This window comes from Poecilia reticulata, chromosome 10 (genome assembly GCF_904066995.2).
Source record: "Poecilia reticulata chromosome 10, P_reticulata-male-v2, whole genome shotgun sequence".
In the NCBI taxonomy this organism is placed as follows: domain Eukaryota; kingdom Metazoa; phylum Chordata; class Actinopteri; order Cyprinodontiformes; family Poeciliidae; genus Poecilia; species Poecilia reticulata.
In genome coordinates, this window is record NC_088839.1 from 31,494,717 (window position 1) to 31,515,733 (window position 21,017).

At 39.9% G+C, this 21,017-nt stretch overlaps 1 protein-coding gene across 6 annotated transcripts in view; it reads left to right on the plus strand.

Moving 5' to 3' along the window:
• Positions 1-17,173, plus strand: part of LOC103471835 (teneurin-3) — a 190,230-nt gene extending 173,057 nt beyond the window's left edge. For all 6 annotated transcript variants that reach the window (XM_008421051.3, XM_008421052.3, XM_008421053.3 and 3 more), the window contains 7 exons: positions 3,063-3,946; positions 5,693-5,868; positions 6,150-6,385; positions 9,284-9,580; positions 11,939-13,550; positions 14,897-15,027; positions 15,546-17,173. In XM_008421051.3, the coding sequence (XP_008419273.2) occupies positions 3,063-3,946; positions 5,693-5,868; positions 6,150-6,385; positions 9,284-9,580; positions 11,939-13,550; positions 14,897-15,027; positions 15,546-16,298 (4,089 nt within the window). In that variant the 3' untranslated portion in view covers positions 16,299-17,173. The remainder of the gene's footprint in view (positions 1-3,062; positions 3,947-5,692; positions 5,869-6,149; positions 6,386-9,283; positions 9,581-11,938; positions 13,551-14,896; positions 15,028-15,545) is intronic.
• Positions 17,174-21,017: the final 3,844 nt, after the last annotated feature.

Genomic DNA, 21,017 nt, shown 5'->3' on the forward strand with positions numbered 1-21,017 from the left:
CTTTTCATCCGCTGAATGAAAGTCTGTTAGAAACTCCGGCTGTAATGGATACTGAAGGATTTTGGCTTTGGCTCCCTTAATGTTCTACAAGATGTGATTAATTATCTCGTCACTTTAAATGCAGGAGACTTTTCTTTCATGTCATTTTGATTTATTCTGATATATGTCATTGGTCACCATGTGAAGCTTTTCTTTCAGGTTACACCCCCAAACTGCACAGCTTTAATGGAGCAGGAAGGCGTTAATTGCATGCTTAATGTTCTTGTATAAGACGCGCTCATTTACTTGGGTTGAAATCCACTAAAACATTTAACACTATCAAGATTAAAATCATTAAAATGAACAGATTAGTTATTCCAAGTGTGACCGGTGGATTTCTGCGTTGTGTGTGTTGTGTGGTGATCAGACAAACCACAAGACATCAAGTCTGGGTTTGGAGGCGGTCTCCGTTTATTTCATCTGTCAATCGGGAGATATTAGCATTAGCACCTAGCATGTGCTCCAGTTCTCCAACCCGATCTATACAAAATAATAGTTAGCATGCATCAAATGATATAAAGGTGTAATAGCAACTCAAATGAAAATATCCAAACACTTATCATTAATACAGAAGGAAAAATAAACATTTGAACAATATAAATGAAAGGATTACAATAGATTATAAAACTTGCCTCTCCCCAGTGGAACGAATAACAAAAGGGGAGAGGAAATTAATAAATTAATATTTATAATAGTCCTGGAGGGCCCTGAACAAAAGAAGAAGAAAATAAGGCGGAGTTGGAGGACCAAACCCCTTACAGTAGACACAGAGGAACACAGCAACAGTCACGTTGAAGCAGACAAATACATAAAAGAACACATTTTGTGGAAATATAAAACTATTAATATAGACCCAGTTACACAAGCATGTTAAAATAGTGAAAGACCTTAGAGTTTTTGGAAGAGATCAACATTCAGCTACTGGATGGGACAACTGAGTAAAACTAGAAGCTGCTGTTTAATAAAGTAAACCCGCTTTTAGTAGCAAATAATTACAAAGTGTAATAATATCACATTTTGTAACATTTTAAACCAGAAACTTTGGATTTTATTGAGATTTGTCTGTAATCATGAAATAAAAGGGAAATAATTCACGATTTTCTAATTATTTAAAAAATAATAAATAAATAAAAAAAACAGACATTTACTACAAAACCCTAAAAAATCCAGTTCAGACAACTGGGTTTATAAGTCATCTAAATCAGCCACAAAAACAATGGTGACTGAGGCATGATCACCTGTTTATTGGTCAGAAAGAAGTGGATTTACCAACTATCTGCTTCTGTTTCTTCCCTAAGGGAGCCACCTACTGCAGGTCATCACAGAAACATGGTTTAGGATCCTGGTTTCATTGTTGAGAGGGGAGTCCATCTGTTTTATATGCCATCCACACAACAAAACAACACAGTTATGAGCTTGCAGGATCAAAATTTACAGACTTCCTCCTGGCTCTTTAAAATCTTTTATTCCAGCTTTGGCAAACAAAAGACAATCCTGCAGGTGAAAGATTTAAATTCTGTATTGGACTTAATCTCCTCCAGGTAGATCTGCTTGTATTAAAATATGCAACAACAGCCCAGAAACTGGATTAAAGCTGTTTGTTGTGATGCAGCATCTGCATTTTTGAGAAAAGTTGGAAAGATGCAGGTGTTTGTCTAGACAATAAATTTCTGACTTTCTTAACTCCATGCATTTTTCCTCTAATTGGTTGGCTTTTCTTCTCTTGTAAATTAGATATTGAAACTCAATGAGCCAACTTGTATAAATAAAAAATGTTCTTTTGCGGTTCCTCCCAGATATATTTGGATTTCAAAATGTTACAACCAGAAACCTCAGTGTTTTTTATTGGATTTTATGTTTTAGACCAACTAACACAGGTAACTGTTTGATTGTTCAATGTTGAAGACGGAAAATGATTTTTTTTGTAATAATAAGAATACAAAATTTGAGGCCCTCAACCCCTCTTATTCCAATACCCCTAAATAAAGTGAAGTGCAGCCATCTGCTCTCTGGTGTTATCTATCTATAACTCTTTAGTTATGACTTCAGAACAGAAGTTTGGCATTTTGTGAAAAGCTGTGTGTGAATAACCATTTAACCCAACTGATGATACCATCACGACTGCTGCAGTTATACATGGTAGTGGCAGCATCATGTTTATGGAAAGACAGATGGAGGCACATGCATTAAAGTCCTGGGAAAAACTGTTATAACGGCCTAGTTGAAGTCCACACCTAAATCCAATTGTGATTCTGTGGCAATACTTTAAAAGTTGAATCTTGATCTGAACTTGAGCTATTTTGTCAAAAAAATTCATAAATTGTGAAAAAATTCAGTCTCTATATGAGCAGAACTGGAAAAGACTCCTGCAGCTGCAACTGCAGTGAAAATTATGGATGTGCTAAAAAAAAAAGTATGCCACACTTTTCAGATTTTAGTGGTAAAAAATCTGAAAACTATTTATAATTTCCTTCCCATGTTACTAAATGTATTTTTGTGTTGCTCTATCATATAGAACCCCATAAAAACACATTAGTTTGTGGTTGTAACACAACAAAATTTAAATGTTCAATGGCTATGAAGGCTTTTGTGAGGCACAGTGTGTTAGGATGTTAGTATTGTGCTTCAGAAATGCTCCTTCTTGAGATATTCCACACAAAAGATTTCCAGATTTGAGTGTGAAGCCTCTTCTATCACACTCTGACTCTGACAATCTGCCATTCACAGCGAGCTTTGTGGAGGTTAGAAGGAGGCCGGGGTTTGTAATTCTTTCTGGCTCTTATTTTTCTTGACACAATAACATCTGTCACTTTTCTGATTCAGTCTGCGCAGATTCATCTGCCTTTTGGCTATGTTTACTGACACATTGTGAGTGTGTGTGTGTGTGTGTGTGTGATAAAAGTTTATAAAAATAACTTCTTGGAGCACTTTTGGTGAAAGAAGATATCACTGGATAAAATACTTGGCTTTTTTCTCAATTAAATTAGAGTTGGAGTTATATGTAATCATTTTCTGTATTGCAGGTGATTTTAGAGTGGCCCACAGATCTAGCAGTCAACCCGATAGACAACTCTCTGTTTGTTCTGGACAACAACATCGTGCTGCGCATCACTGAGAACGGTCAGGTCAGCATTGCAGCGGGCCGACCCGTCCACTGCCCGCTGGCTGGACTGGAGAGAGGCGTAGCTGGTGGACAAAGAGCTCATCTAACCCCTCTGGAGTCGGCCGTTTCCATCGCCATATCCTACCACGGTGCCATCTACGTCGCAGAGACAGATGAGAGGAAGATGAGCAGAATCCGGAAGGTTTCCGTGGATGGGGAGATAACGCATTTGGCCGGAGCTCCCTCCGACTGCGACTGCAAGAACGATGCCAACTGCGACTGCTATCAGACAGGAGACGGCTATGCCAAAGATGCGAGGCTGAATGGTCCTTCTTCATTAGTGGCGGCTCCAGATGGAACGCTATATGTGGCAGACCTGGGGAACATCCGCATCCGCGCGATCTCTCGAAACGGGCCAACTTTGACTTCCAACGGCGGTGCCTATGAGGTGGCTTCCCCCGACGCTCAGGAGGTCTACATGTTCGACAGCAACGGCACCCACCAACACACCGCCAGCCTGCTCACCGGAGACCTGAAGTACACGTTCAGCTACAGCACAGAGAACGACATCACAGCTGCTACCGACAGCAGCGGGAACACGCTGAGGATCCGGAGGGATGCCAACCGCATGCCGGTGCGGATCGTCGCCCCTGACAACCAGGTGATCTGGCTGACGATGGGCACCAATGGTGGCCTGAAAACATTGACCGCGCAGGGTCAGGAGCTGGTGCTGCTCACGTACCACGGCAACAACGGCCTGCTGGCCACAAAGACTTCAGAGATCGGCTGGACAACTTTCTATGAGTGAGTAGAAATACTGGGAATGATTTGGCTCGGTCTGATTGATTTAGCTTTCAAATTAAGGAAACAGCTCACAGTGCAAATTAGAAAACACCTTCCACTTTGTGCATGCTAATAAACACGGTGTAAATGGATGAGCTTTGCTCTCTGGCAGGTAGAGTTGTGTTTGGGAATGAACACCCTGCATCTCTGGGATAAGAAGGAACTATTTACGGTCATGTAATTGAAAAGTTGATTTATTTATTTGTGATGTTACCTTATGTCATTATTAATAAACTTGGTTTTAATTAAAAATCAAAGCCATCTGCACATAAACATTTTTAATGCAGGTGTGTTTTTATGTGTAGGCTGTGCAGTAGATTAAGGTGAATATTTGTCTGTAAAACCACTTAAGTTTATTTAGATCCACCTCTTTCTTCCCTTTCTCTCATCTTGCAAGATGAGAGAAGAGTCCTGAAGAGCCTCTGACTTGGCTCTTCAGGACAAGAAGAGCCAAGACAGAGGCTCTTCTTGTCCTGTGTTGTTCCTTTACCCTGAGCTGTGGTCTGACGTACGAAATCCAGGTTTTTAAAGTCTGTTATAATTACACAACAGACTTTGTGAGAATATTAAAACGCTCCTGTTTTTTTAACCTTAATAGTGATTCAGATCTCTAATATAACATTCTGACCTGATGATGATGATGGTGATGATGTTCAGCCGGTCCAGAGTGCTGCAGTCAGCCTTGTGATAAGATTCATATTGTAAATGTACTTTAACTTGTACTCTGGAACTCTGAGTCTTCTGAGAAGCGCTATATAAATTAATTTTATTTAATTACAAAAAAGAAAACGGGGGTCAAATTCATTTTTTCCCCCCTGTATATATTTACACTATAAAACAATATAGGAAACATCAGGCAGATTTAATGTTTTCCAGGAATTTGGCTGTTTAAAATTGATACTTTTATACCCTTGATCCGTATTAAAATATTTTAAAAATATGATCATATGATCAGATATTTTTGTTGCTTTGAAGATTCGATTCAGTGTCAAAAATAAGGATTAAAATTTCCATGACTCTGTCACACATTTATTCTATAAATGGTGACTCTTTTCTACCTGCAAATTGCAGAAGGTGCAGAATTAATTGAAATCTAATTATAAAATGTTCCTCAGATGTGTAAAATAGCTCAGTTAGACCTCAATAACCCCATAAAGTCAGTTACATTTGTCTTTTATTGTTTTTAGTTTTTATTAACCAGTGTCACAAGTATAAAACAGAGATTAAATAAAATAAATAATTGTATTTAATTAAAATAAGCCACTTAGATGTTTTATCGTAATCCAATTTGTTTTGGAAGCAAAGCCTCTCCGTGTCATTTCTTTGTCACATGACATTAAGCTGCACATGATACCCTCACTACAACAAAAGCAGCCAATCATGATTATGACACATCAATCACTCTAAAAAATAAAATAAAACTCATTATAAGTCCGTGTAGTTTTATTTAATCGTCCTGATAGCTGTGAGATGCGTCACTCACCCTTATTCTGTGCGGATCGCGCCGGAGCCACTTTTACAGACGTCCTTCTTCTTCTGCGCCAGAAGTGGGAGATATCCGGGAATGAAAATGTGACATTTTAATTACAAGAAAGTCGGCCGTCTCACCCAAGTATGAAGCAGCTGATAATTGAAATGCATTGTAGCCTGGGAGCCCTCATACATATAAATGCTTTGTCATTTTTGATATTTCCTTTTGTCAAACAGCTATGACAGTGAAGGCCGCCTAATGAACGTGACGTTCCCCACGGGAATGGTGAATAACTTGTACACAGACATATACAGCGCTCTGATGGTGGACATCGAAAGCTCCCTGACAGAGGAGGAAATCAGCATCACCACCAACGCCTCGACCATCCGAGCCTTCTACACTCTGGCTCAGGGTAAGGCTTCGTCGCAGCTGTTATTTATCATTGTTTCAAGGGTCTGCAGGGCAATGTTGAGTAAGCCTGAGTCGTGTATCATTATGACTCAGAAGGTCCGGCAGTGTAAATGATTGCTCTCTGGGAGTGTGGGCTGGGATGTCAGGGAGACACACCAACCTTGTTACTAAGTGCTTTCTCCTCTCTTCCACAACCAGATGGACCCGTTATTTCCTCACATCACTCTTCTTTTAGACTTCAAATAAAATCTGAGATGCTAAACAATTGTTCTCCACCAACAGACCAGTGTAGAAGCAGCTACCAAGTGGGCTACGACAACTCGCTGAGGATTACCTACGCCAACGGGATGGACACCCACTACCAAACAGAGCCCCACATCCTGACTGGAGCTGCCAACCCGACTGTCGCCAGGCGCAACATGAGCCTGCCAGGAGAGGTTGGGCAAAACTTGGTGGAGTGGCGCTTTCGCAAAGAACAAGCCAGAGGGAAAGTTATCGTGTTTGGGCGAAAGCTGAGGGTAAGTCTGGATGCGGTTTAAATCCCCGTCTTTTCCCCTCTGTGGCACACGCAGCACTAATGATATAGGATGCATAAAAAACAAGAGAGGCTGTAAAACTGTGTGAACTGGTTCTGTAAACAGAAGGTTATTCTGGGCAGATTGTTTAGAAACTAGTGTTTCTCCTTAAATAAAGACAACACGTTCACTGTTGCTGCCAGTAACACTTTCTATTAAACAAAGAGGACAGCAGATGATGCCCAAGCCAATATGCAAGCGATGAACATTTCACAATAATCTGGAGACAAAAAGCCTCCTAAGAAATGAAACAGTGTGAAATATGAGTAAAAGAAATTATTGCTAATAATTTTGGTTATTTTATCATCCCACTCCATAGTGGAGTAAATACACTGTGGAGTGTGTATTCTCTGCAAAAGCAAGATTCTGGTGTCACATCTGAAATTATTTCCACTTTACAATCATTGAACAAATAGTTTATAAAATCCAAATGTGTTGCCCTGTGTCACTAAAAATATAATAATTACATAAACGCATAATTTAAAAAAAACTGTGATCATTAAATACAAATAAAAAGTCAAATCCATATCTGCATGTGGCACAAATGGAAAAAAAAAAAACTCTTTTCAAAGCTGTGCAACGAAAGTACAAATTACTGGTCACAGTTGCGCTAACAACAACACTCTTTGGTATGAACGTCGTTACTGAGTGAAGATGACTCAGTTGATTTCATCATCTGATGTTTAAAGCAAAGTCAGAGAAGTGCAGGACCCAGTTAAACTTTGTTTTCAATAATATGTCTGCAGTTGTCTGCAGTGGTGTTAATGGTAGCAAGAAGGTCCTTGATTTGCTTTAACATTAAACTTTCAATGCTGAACCTGAAAATGTGTCAAATGTTTCAGCAATCTCAGAGTTCAGAGCAGGACCTCCATTTTGTAGCTGTTGTTTTTGTAATGCTAGCTGTGCTAACATGCTAAAAACAGATTAAAAACAGTGTTCATGCCAGGCTCCAAAAAATATCTGGATTGCCGTTTTTATACCTTTCTAAATTATAGTTATTAAAAAATAATCTGAATGGTCAGTATTTATACTGCCAGATCAAATTCAGAAATCAGCCACAAAAATCTAATCGATTTGTCTGTAATCGCAGCTCTAAACGCTAGAATGACTAGATAACCGTGAACATGATGTCCTTCAGGCCAGATAGTGAAACTAAACCTCTAAAAAGGCTGATGAGCAGCAGCTGTGTCGCTCGTGGCTTGGCACCTGTTGCGTGTTTCTGGCATCGCCGTCTGTGCTGTTGCAGTTTGACTCCAGGCTAATCAGGAAACTGATTGTGCTGCTTTTTGTAAGAAGCTAATTATACCGAAAGCAAGATAAACAGGAGGGAGCTTCATTACTGAATGTTCTCAACCTTTTTATTATTTTCAGCATCATTAAAACACACCAAGACTTCATGGTTTTAATGGACGATACATTTTCTGAATGAAAAAAAAAACAACTTTTTTAAGAATTAAAGATATTTCATAAATGTGTTTATGTTAAAGAAATACTTAAACCACAACAAAGCAGCTTTGCAATGTTTAACAGTTAGTTGGTTGAGAGATCAGTAGAAAAAACACAATAAAATAAAGATGTGGGATTTTCTGTTTGAAAAAGAGATGAAAAGGTTCTGATGTCTAAAAGTTGAAATAAACTGCAACAAATAGCTTTCCAGGTCATTTTTCATGGGTTAACATTTATTCCCAAACAAATTTCCAGTGATCACAATCCAACGTAAGCCTCACTCCTCTTTACGATGCAAAATGTTGTTGATATTAAACTGCAGCATGCACACACACTGAAAAATATATGCTATTTTAAATGAAACTGCTTTAACACATTCATTTTGATTAATTAATAGCGCAGCTTTCTAAGCATTAAATTTTTTAACTCGATTAATTAATTTATGTTTTTACATGAAAAGTTTCTGGCCAGAATCTTTGTATCTGCATGTTTCTGGTACGCCCATAAATCTGACACACAAACAACATTCGCTAACAGCAGTGATGGACGACGAAGCCTCTGCTCTCAGCCCACTGGGGTTCATTTCTGCTTCTAACATGATCTGATGGGACTCTGGAAAAGTCTGTTGTTGTGTTCAAGTTGTGTTAAAAGGAGTTAGCCTATCAGTGAAGCTTTTCAAGCCTAAAATAGCATCTCAATGCTAACCCTGCTGCAGCAGCACCGACATCCCCTGCTCTGATCTCAGACTCCACGTTTCTGAAGAAGGGATTCCTGAAACTCTGGGAAGCTGGATTTTCTCCAGTCTGATGGTCGAATAACAAATTAAAAACAATAATTATCTTTCTTGAGTTCCTACATATTCAATAATTTAGCAGGAAAAAAAAGTTTTTGAATTGAATATTATTTTCTCCATTTAAACAGTTTTTGATTTATTGTGATTAATTAATAACAGACCCAGCAATGAACTCCCACCTCTGGTTTTAGGACACATCACCGTGTCGGTGACCATAAGTCCAACCTTCGTTCCCTTTCGTTTCCCTGCCTAGAAGATCATTAATATTCCAGAGCTTTGCATAAGTCCAGTCCATCTCTTCCTGCTCCCTCTTCCCCGACGCAGATTTATGACTTACACTCCTTCATGAACTTCTCTTGGAGAGCATCGTGAACTCACTGTGATTTTTGTCACCACCAGATTTAAGACCGCCTGAACAGTTTACAGTCTTTCTGTTTAAAGCTCTCCTCTTTGTGATATGTTCTCTTTTATAGAAAAGCAGTAATATTTGAATCATATACAGATTTTATTTTCTGTTTAACTGTACGTTTTAAAGAGCTCTCGGTTAAAACAGGATCCTGGCTGCAGTTTTTATCCAACCAACTGTTAAATTTTACCCACAGGTGAATGGACGGAACATTCTCTCTGTTGATTACGATCGCACCCTGAGGACTGAGAAGATTTACGACGACCACAGGAAGTTCCTGTTAAAGATTATATATGACACTGCGGGCCACCCGGTCCTGTGGGTGCCCAGCAGTAAGCTACTGCCAGTTAATGTGAGCCGCACAAGCACCGGGCAAATCAGTGCCCTTCAGAGAGGCCCCACCACCGAGAGACTCGAGTACGATAGCCAAGGCCGCCTGATTTCCAAGGTGTTTGCAGATGGGAAGATATGGAGCTACACCTACCTTGAGCAGGTGAGAAAATCGCATCACCAGCAGAAATAATAAGAAAGATATATTGTGCAGCAGAATAGTTTTACCCCAGAAGATAAATGTGGACCTTAAGCTTCCCTGCTGTTTCTCTGATATATGTCAGGGTTAATTAAGTTCAGGAGGCCTCAACATGATTTAAACAGTAAGGCTAATTACCACTGCTACAATTACATTTGTTCTCAACGTTTGTGTGAGGCGGTGAGCGGGAGCGGCGCAGCAGGATGTTCTACCTCACAACGCATTGCTCATCGTGGAGAATGGACTAAATGTGCTACACAGTCATAAACACTTTAAAACGCAGCATCTCCACCCAAAACACTGCAGACTCATGCAGCCGAAACCAGAAGTTTACATACACCAAAAAGAAAGACACAAAACCATTTGAAGTTAAATCAGATCAAACTTTATCAAACTCTATATTCAGAATAATTTGGGAAGAACTAATTAACCCAAAATGTCGTCTTTGGCTTAACAAGCCAAATTCTTAAGATGAGACATAAGAAGGACGTTAGGTCTGTCCAGATGCAGACGGTGCGATCCAGGGCGTCGCCTCCAAACAAACAGCAGCATTAAATATGCATGAGATGTTTCTTTGTTTACATAACTATGAAATTTAATGTGTTTTTTATTTAATTGAATACTTTAGTTTTGACTAAAACTATTCAAAACATGGATTTCATGTCACAAATAAGACGTGTAATAAAAGGTTACGCTGTTTAAATTCGAGGAGAATTTTTGATGATATTAAAAACTATAAAATGCTGTTTGTGATTAGTTTTAATGACAGTAACAGAAAATGTTGTTTTGGTCAAAATTTGTAACAAATATTTTCAATGTATTGATTTTTATTACTAGGTGCATCATGTTAATATTGTAACTCAGGATGGTTTTGATTGCTTCAGCTCTTTTCCAGTTTTTGCTACTTATTTCACCTGCAGATATCGACTATGTTAAATATTTCAATCCTCATTTAAGATGCATATAAATACCGTATTTTCCTCACTATAAGGTTCACCTAAAAACCTTCAATTTCCTCAAAAGCCGACAGTGCGCCTTATAATCCGGTGCGCCTTATATATATGGACTAATATTGAGCCATAACAGGTCTAGCAGCTACGGCAGGGGTCACCAACTCCAGTCCTCAAGGGCTACCGTCCTGCAACTTTTAGATTCAACTCTGCTCCAAAATGTCTGAATTTCCTCACCAGCATTCATTCCTCTCTGCAATAGGCTGAAAATGAGCAGTTTATTTGATCCAGGTGTGTTTGAGCAGAGACACATCTAAAAGTTGCTGGACGGTAGCCCTCGAGGACTGGAGTTGGTGACCCCTGAGCTACGGTAAGCAGCCGCAGACTTCTTTTTCCCCCCGTAGAAGAAGAAACGCGCGGTGCATGCTGGGATAGTTGTCAGAAGGCTGGTTTGTTAATAAAGTTTGATAATACATTTAAAGCCTGGGGGGGGGAAGAGAGACAGATATCACAACACCAACACCGTGAGTGAAACAACGACTGGGGCAGCAGACTATATAAACTAGTCGGGGACCACTTCTTTACAAATGTGGATGTGTAATAATAGAGTACGGAACAAATTGGCAACATAACCGTAGCGTCTATTCTATGCGCCTTATATATGAAAAAGGTTTTAAAATAGGCCATTCACTGAAGGTGCGCCTTATAGTGCGGATAATACGGTAAATAAAAGCTAACTACATTGGTGATCTGTGCATTTTGCTGCTCCATGTCAAACAGCAGCTCTTGAATGTGCACTTCCCCTCATTTCTTGTAGACTGTTTAAAATTGTGCAGGGATGATCAGCAACAAAAACATGCAAATATTTCTTTCTCCAGTCACTTCTGGCTCCATCCTGTCATTGCATGACCTAGAAAGGCCATGTCAACACTGACACTGGCAGCACAAGGGGGCTCAGGAAACCTCAGTGTAGCGACGGATGACTGGGCATGACATTTTAACAGAGAGACTTCGGGAGACAGAGCACACTCTAAAAAATGCATATTCTCTGAATTGATTAAGTGGGCTGTCTGGATACCAGGAGTTAATAAACTGCTGATAGATATGTATGTAAGAATTACATTCAAATGAGGCTGTCTCTCATTTAAATGTTTTTAGCTAAGTTCTAACCTAGCATATCCCTTATTCTTTGTAATTTTGCATTGATTTGTTAGTGTGCCAAGCGTCCCAGTTCTATCTTCTACATTTTTTATGCACAAGGTTTCACCTTTCCTCAAACCAGAAAATGTCTACTTTCCGCCTTGCTTTGAAAATATATTCTGCAGGCAAGCGACTAAAAAAAGAAACCTGTGTTTTGCTCTCTTCCCCTCAGTCTATGGTTCTCCTGCTTCACAGTCAACGGCAGTACATATTCGAGTTCGACTCTCTCGAGCGGCTTTCTGCTGTCACCATGCCAAGCGTGGCCCGCTATACCATGCAGACCATCCGTTCAGTGGGCTACTACAGGAACCTTTATCACCCACCTGAGAGCAACGCCTCAGTAGCTGTGGATTACAGCGAAGACGGCCTCCTGCTGAGAGTAGCTCACCTCGGGACCGGCCGTAGAGTTCTGTACCGATACCGCCGGCAGAACAAGATCTCCGAGATCTTATACGACAGCACGAGAGTCAGCTTCACCTACGACGAGACGGCAGGTGTGCTGAAGACCGTCAACCTGCAGAATGAGGGCTTCATCTGCTCCATCCGTTATCGCCAAGTTGGTCCCTTGGTGGACCGGCAGATTTTTCGCTTCAGTGAAGATGGCATGGTGAACGCACGCTTCGATTACACGTATGACAGCAGCCTGCGTGTCACCAGCGTCCAAGGTGTCATCAACGAAACGCCGCTACCCATCGACCTGTACCAGTTTGACGACATCTCAGGAAAGATCGAGCAGTTTGGGAAGTTTGGTGTCATCTACTATGACATAAATCAGATCATTTCCACGGCTGTCATGACGTATACAAAGCACTTTGATGCACACGGACGCATCAAGGAAATCCAGTATGAGATATTTCGTTCACTGATGTACTGGATCACTTTCCAGTACGACGATGTGGGTAGAGTCACTAAGAGAGAACTCAAGATTGGTCCCTTTGCCAACACCACCAAATACAGCTATGAGTACGATGTGGACGGCCAGCTGCAGACCGTGTTTCTAAACGACAAAGTAGTGTGGCGCTACACGTATGACCTGAATGGAAATCTGCACCTGCTGAATGCTGGAAACAGCGGCCGGCTCCTGCCGCTGCGCTACGACCTGCGAGACCGCATCACCCGCCTCGGAGACATCCAGTACAGGATGGACGAAGACGGCTTCCTCCGTCAGAGAGGAGCAGAAATCTTCGAGTACAACTCCAAAGGACTCCTGGTGCGGGTCTACAGCAAAAGCAGCGGCTGGACAATCCAGTATCGCTACGACGGCCTCGGACGCAGAGTCTCAACCAAGACCAGTCTGGGCCAGCACCTGCAGTACTTCTACGCAGATTTGAGCTACCCAGAGAGGATAACCCATGTATACAACCACTCCAGCTCAGAGATCACCTCCTTCTACTACGACCTCCAAGGCCATCTCTTTGCTATGGAGATCAGCAGTGGAGAAGAGTTCTACATTGCTTGTGATAACACCGGCACACCTCTGGCCGTCTTCACTAGCAACGGCCTTCTGGTCAAACAGCTTCAGTACACCGCGTACGGTGAGATCTACTTTGACTCTAACCCGGACTTTCAGCTGGTGCTGGGCTTTCATGGTGGACTGTATGATCCTCTGACCAAACTGCTGCACTTTGGAGAGCAGGATTATGACATCATGTCTGGCAGGTGGACGATTCCAGATATCTCTGCTTGGAAAAAGGTGGCCAAAGAGCCGGCTCCTTTTAACTTGTACATGTTCAGAAATAACAATCCTATCAGCAAAGTCCATGAGCTGAAAGAGTATGTTGCAGGTAAGGTATCTTCTTCTTAAAGCAGAGAATTTTGATAACTGTATTTCTTTGAGAACATATCCTTCTGTTCTCCAGTGAACAAAAACACTTTGTAGTTTGCACAGATTAGCTGTTAATTATGTCAACTGGATGATGAGGATGATAATTCGTGTATTTTTCAGATACACAGTGCTGAATTTAAGTTTTCACACCTCTATACTTGTCTTTGGTTTGACCTTTTTGTCACATTTAAATATTTCAGATCATCAGACATCCTGAGAAAACTGAATTTAAAGAAAAAGGCTAACCATAAAAGTTTAGCCTTTTGGGAAAAAGTAACTACCCCCTAAAACCAAATTATCTGGCAATAAATATTAAATATAACGGTTTTTATTTATTATAAATATATAGTTATCTGATAACTAGCAATGGGGGATTTATATCACTTTGAAGCAATTCTGACTGCAGAATAAATGTCGTTCTATAAGAGCACAAATGGTCTCTTTCTGGTCATTTCTCTGCATTTCTATTAGATTTAAGTTTGAACATTGACTAAGTTACTTAGAAATCTCATGAACTCTTTTTAGTCTTACCTGGAGACAGCGAGGTTTGCAGAGCTTTAGCTTTGGTCTCGGTTCACATGTGATCTCCTGGTGAGTCATTCATGTGCTTTTGGAGTAATTTTACAAGACCAACCACACCTGGAACGGCTCTCCACTGCTCCATATGTTCTTCCATTTGTGGATAATTGTTTCTTTTTTTGTGGTTCTCAAGAACAAACATTCAGTAAACTTTCCAGACAGAGATCTTATGCCTCTTTTCCACTGAGCGGTGCAGCACGGGTTGGGCAGTTTGGTATGATATTTTATCTGTTTACATTTTTAAAGTGCCCCATACAACCGACATGTCCCGCTCCATTCCTGGGCCACCTGGGGGCGTCAAACTCGTTGTTGGCCTGGTATGACACAACGTTAGACGTTTGGGTCCTAATGTTTGTGGAAACGCTCTCATTAAAACACCGGACCATAAAATGGCGTACCGAACTTCCATACAGCTCAGTGGAAAAGAGGCTTTATTTCCTCATGTGTTGCTGAATACTTTCTACTGGCCAATATGTGTTGCTTATTGAGGTCAATAAACCCTTTCTGGCACTTTCTGGTTCAAAATCCTTTTTTTGTGTAAAATTGAACCCAAAAATCTGACTAATCATACGTAATGAATCAAGGGTGGTGTTATAAGAGGGGAATAACTTTTTCAAATATGGCTGGGCTGGTAAATAGTTACTTAAATATTGCATTTTGTTTTGTTTAGTTTTTTTTTACAAAAGTTAACAAATGAGTTTATGAAGTTTTCTCTTGATTTTGCAGATGTGAACAGTTGGCTTGTAACGTTTGGGTTTCATCTTCACAACACCATCCCCGGGTTTCCCGTTCCGAAGTTTGATCTGAGCATGCCCTCCTATGAGCTGAGGAAGAGTCAGCTGTGGGACGACCTGCCGGTGGGTAAAACGCCGAGCTCTTTTATTTACCGAACAGATAAATAGAACCTGCAGCTAATACACCAAAATATCACTTTGTTTACCTCGCTATCTTGAAGGTGCCATCCCTTAATTAACCTGCCATGTATTTCATGGAATATCCACCTTAATTGGTCTATTTTTGTATAATAATAATTATAATCATATAACTAGAAAGTGTGTTCCTCCGCCTACCTTCGGTTAATAGTTGAAATGTGTTCTTGCTGTCTAATTTTATATGAAATGCTGCTGTTAAAACAGTCTTTGATGTTATTTATGTAAGAAATCCTTAGTCTAAAACCTTAAAACTCTCACATAAAGGAAATCATCAGGGATTTATCTGCATTAGACTTAAGAACATGGCTTAAAAATACCACTGCCTCAAATAGGGATAAAAAACAGCAGCTCTGTGAAGCCAAGCAGTAGCTGGTTCTAAATGGCCTAGAGAGTCGGGTTCTGCCATGTTCAGGCGTTAACGTTTCACTGCACTTTTCCTACAGTCTATCTCTGGGGTCCAGCAGGAAGTAACCAGACAAGCGCATTCTCTCTTGTCATTCGAGCGGCTGCCAGAGGTCCATCTCAGCCGAGGTCGAAGAGGTGAAAAGCCTTGGCTGTGGTTCTCGGCTGCAAAGTCTCCCATCGGAAGAGCTGTTATGTTTGCCATATATAAAGGCAGCGTCCACACAAACGCGCTCAACGTTGCGAGTGAGGACTGCATCAAGGTTGCGACCATCCTCAATAACGCTTTCTACCTGGAGGACCTCCACTTCACCATAGAAGGACGGGACACGCACTTCTTTGTGAAGCCGGGCCTCCCGGACGCCGACCTCGCCGCGCTGCACCTTACCAGCGGACACAAGACCCTGGAGAACGGCATCAACGTGACGGTGTCCCAGTCCACCACCGTCATGGACAGCAGGACTCGCCGCTTCGCAGACGTGGAGATCCGCGCCGGGCCTCTGGCTTTTCACATCCGCTACGGCTCCACGGTGGACGAGGAGAAAGTGCGGGTGGTTGAGCTTGCACGTCAACGCGCCCTGGCGGGGGCGTGGGCCCGAGAGCAGCAGCGGGTGCGTGACGGGGAGGAGGGGGTTCGCCCCTGGACAGAGGGGGAGAAGAGGCAGCTGCTGAGTGGTGGGAAAGTGTTGGGATACGACGGGTACTACGTGCTTTCCATCGAGCAGTACCCGGAATTAGCTGATAACGCCAACAACATCCATTTCCTGCGGCAAAGTGAGATTGGGAGAAGGTAACAATTCGAGGTGCATTACCTGCCAAAGAAACTCAGTTTTGGTAGTGAAATCAATGTGGAAGAAATGAAACAGCTGCTGTTATGTACAGAGTGTGGCTTTGTTTTGTAAAAAATAAAATAAAAAAAGAAACAAGTAAAAAAGAAGGAGAAAAAGGGGTCAAAAGCGATGCTGTGCATTGTGACCTACAGACTTCAGAGTAAATGTACAACTACACGAAGCCTTAACATGGCGATTACAGGTCAGTTCCTCTGTAGCACAAGCCTTCTGGACTCGGGACTCCAAAGCAGAGGAACCTGGATGTTTTTAACCAGACGCTGAGCTTATGTAGGTGTTTTATGTTTGATTTGTTTATGTTTTCATCTGGAAACGTGTGGTTGAACAAAGTGTCAATGGAACAGAGGAAATGTTTACATTATGCATACCTGCACTTCTCTAGAAGTACCGGGCTCATGGATCCACGTTCCTAGAGCAAGCAGCGTTCTCAAACAAATATTTGTTTTTAAAACCAAGAGACTTCTGATGTTTATTCTCACCAGACAACCACTATGTATACCAGATTTAGCACTGTAAAACATCAATATGTCATATTCTCTTTAAAATGCTTTTAAATGGAAAAAAAAAAGATGTTTCAATACCTAAAATAGTAATTGTGGGAGAAAAAAATGCAGCAAAGTTGTGATGAACTTTGTTGAGGATGTGGAGCAGCACAGGTGTGTCTTGGATATCACAGGGACACCATCTTTTGTAAATGATCCAAGAGTTTTATGCAGTTTTTTTGTTTCTTTTTAAGAAACCGAATCAATGTCTGTACAAGTCATTAACAGTAATTTATGTTGTGTTTATACATAAATAAAGTCAAGCTGGTTTTAATTTCATTCTTGATATATTTTGGGATTTTTTCAGGCTGTTCACACAAATGGCACCGTTTTTCTTTACTGAGCTTCAGGTTTCCAACACTTCATTTAATTCTCCAGACCTTTTCCAGAGTTATTGTTTTTTTTATTACATTTATGTTGTATAAATCCTGAAAACAAGATGCTGAGTTTAGCTTCTAAAACAACTCAAATTAGAAATCTATAACATTAATATTATCTAGTTAGATTTAATCATAATTTTCAGGTTTTTGGTACCTTTTCTCAAAATCGGCTTTATTCGCCAAGTTTGTTCACACAAGTGAAACATTTGACTTGGGTTCCTATTTGCTGTCACAACATTCAAAATACAATGTTTTCAGTTTCCTTTCCTGTAATATGTGTGTATATAGAGTTTTTATAAAGTGTAAAACAAGATTGAATTATTGCAAAAATATGTGTCGTATTGGGGAGAAGATGCCTGGGCAGAGAACACACCCCTGGGGTGCACCACTGCTGATGGTCCTTACATGGGAGACGAAGTTCCCTTATGTAAAAAATATATATTTGAAAGAAAACTATTTCAAAACAATAGTTGACAAGCAATCCAGCTGAGATGTTAAATCTCTCTAATATTAAATTAGAGAGATTTAATATAAATTCATGTAAGAAAATCTACTTTTTCATCCCTTAGACAGTTAAATAAAGAATACATAAATGTTCAGGCCTGGAAAACGTTTCCAGACTGAAGCTTTGACAGACTGTCAGTGAAACATGGTCATAAACGGTGATGTATCTCTAACACAAAGTCAGCTATCACTTCCACTAAATTTAATATTTACTGGGCATAATGATTTTGACATGGCTTCCTGTCCAACAATAAATATTTCATCAACACAAATATTTCATGAAGTCATCTTACATAAACAAACAGAGGTTGGCAGAACGACGTTTAGAATTAAAATAATTTCAGGGTTTTTCTGGATGCTCTGGTTTTTAACCACTGGATATTTCTTACAAATAAATTCTTCCACTAAAAACAACTTAAGCAAGCGTTAATCAGTCACTAATTTGAAAATCATCAAAGGAAGTCTTCCAAACTGGCGATGTATGAATAGCAAGGGGTTTTTTAATAAAAAATAAACACCACAAATTGCATTAATGATTGAAAATACATCCTTTGAGCTACAAAGCCAAAGAAGACAAATGCAGCTCGACTTTCAAGTCAGCTGCTTGAAGCTTTTCTCATCTGAAGTGTGAACCGTAGCTGAAGGGATTCTGGGTGTAATTTACCTGAAAACGAAGCTGTTGACTGAAAACCGAGGGTCACACTCAAATTTTTAGGTTTGGGTTTATGTTTAATTGCTTAAAAATGACATTTGCTTTGTGATCAGGATTCCCACTGATCACCAAGTGCTGTTCATCAAAGTGCAGAAGGGTTTCTGTGAAGGAATGCATAATTCTGAAAACAGGCCCTTCATAATAAAGCGCGCTCCATTTCGTTTCAAACTTCAAACAGCATCCCAAACCAAATGGGAGCCGAACATTTTCTGCACACAAGCTGCTTCCTGCTGCTGCTGTTTGACCTTCTCTGTGCTGCTCATGTGTCCCCAAGAATATCTGAATATTAGAACTGATTTAAAAACCTTGACATAATCTGCTAAACTAAATAATGTGAAGAAATGCTGTATTTATGGTTCCATCACATTAGTATAACAATTAACTTATATTAGTCTCTTTTTGTGTTTATAAAGTTTTTTATAAATCTACCAACAAAACAACAGAAACATCAGAAGGTGCATCAAGAATTTTTATTTTTTTTTTACTTTTTCTGACATGGTCTGCATTATGAGACTCTCATGAGTCATGAGATAGAAAATTTTGCTCATTATTCTTTATAAAACAGCTAAAATCTCAGACCAATTTTCAAGAATTTCCACAGATTCTTAGATTTAGGGCTTATTCATCTAAAGAGCCATTTTTACCTTCAGTCAGCTAAATAAAACTTGTTTAAATGATACCTGATCTTTTAAAATAATAAAACTTAGTTTTTTTTTTATAAATATCGACTAGATGAAATAGGTTATTTTTGAAGAACCAACATTTCATTTTCATTTTTAGGTTTTAGAATAAACTGTGGGAGAAAAAGAATAAATGCATTTGTTCTATGGGATGTTAGCATTTCCTGAAAATAATGGGAAAAAAAAGTATGTTTGTCATTATTTTAGTTCAAAGTGAGCCATCGAGGAAGCTCCAAAGAGCCACTTGTGGCTCCGGAGCCGCAGGTTGGAAACCCTTGGTCTGGAATGCAGGCCGGTGTTTTCCCACTCTGGTTGCTACATTTATGTTCAATATGAGAACTGCTGAAAAGTCAGTGTGTGTGAAATGGTGCTACATATAAAAAAAAACTATTGAATTGAATTCATGTTGATTTACCAGTGAGATGATTTTTGAAGATGACATTGAAAACAAATCCAGTGATAGTTTATATACTTAGGATCAAAAAAAAAAAAAAAAAAAAAGATGTTGAATGCATTTAAATAATTTTCCTCCCACATCATAAATGTGCATTATTGTGCAGGTCTATTAACCTATTAAAGTTTGGTGCTGCAGCCAGACATAATCTGAAAAGATGTAAGGAATATTATATTTAGCTCGGCGCTGTACCTTTTAAATTACACTGACCTCCCTCAGAGAAATCCTCTCACTCAAACTAAGCATTGCTAAATATGAAGGCCTCACATATTTCTCTGCCCTCTGATGCTCTCTAGTGGTACAAAGTGCATGGATCAGTCATCCAGCGGACTCTATATCTCCTGGCTCACCTGTGACGGCTGCCGATGCCGCTCTCCCAGAAAGGTCAGAAAACGGCGCAGCTTTGAGCTTCAACTTCAAACAATCATGTCAACTTCTTGTGATTAAAGAGCCAGATGTTGGGAGCTAAACAATCACTTCTGGAAACTCCAGGTTAATTTAAAAAGACATCAAATGGAATAGCTAAGCCAGTGATATTAGAATAAACCGCAGTGCTGCTGCAGTATCTCACTGTGACCACACTAAGTACAGCCAAGAAACAGCGTGCTGTATATCACTATGCACTGCAACTAGACCGACTTCAAAGGCTGATATAAAAGGGATGGCACTTCTTTGCAAAAACATCAAAGAACCAAGAGAATTGTGCAACAACCACAGCAGAGAACTGGGAAAAAATCAAGCAGTTTCCACGCTTCAACTGAGCTTCTACTTTAGACAAAGAGCATCCATATAGAATCACACTTCTGATCATGAAAATCGCTTTACGTCTTTTGATTCTGTAGATTTGGCACAGGTCTGGAGGTAGAGATTGTGTCATAAAGTCTTTGTTCTAAAGATAAAGCGCTTGGATTTATTCAGCTTTTGATGGGTTGGTCGCAGTGTTAGAAGCAAATCAGGTTTGATTTTGCAGCAATTTATTTTTTTTATTTTGAAGATGAAGACTTTAAAAACGGAAGCTCTAATTATAAGCTGTCAAAAATTAATACTGTAAGACATAAAACTCCAGTTATTTAAAACCAAGATGCAATTGGAGATTTACTAATTAATGTGAAGTTGGAAGGATCCTATCACAAGGAAAAAAATCTCCAGATTTTTAATAAAACAAATAAAACACTAATATAATCCAAATCACTTCAGGTTCGCTGTTCAATGCATGTTTAATAGAGCTTCATGGTATTTATGCGACAGCTTTATTCACTTATTGTGTTAGATTTGTTTACAGCTGATGTGTTACAGTTCAACAAGCAGCCAATGTAAGTGTGAATTCATTGTTCATTCACTTTTATGGGACAGATTGTGGACCCACTGCTTTCCACAGACCTGGAAGTAAGAT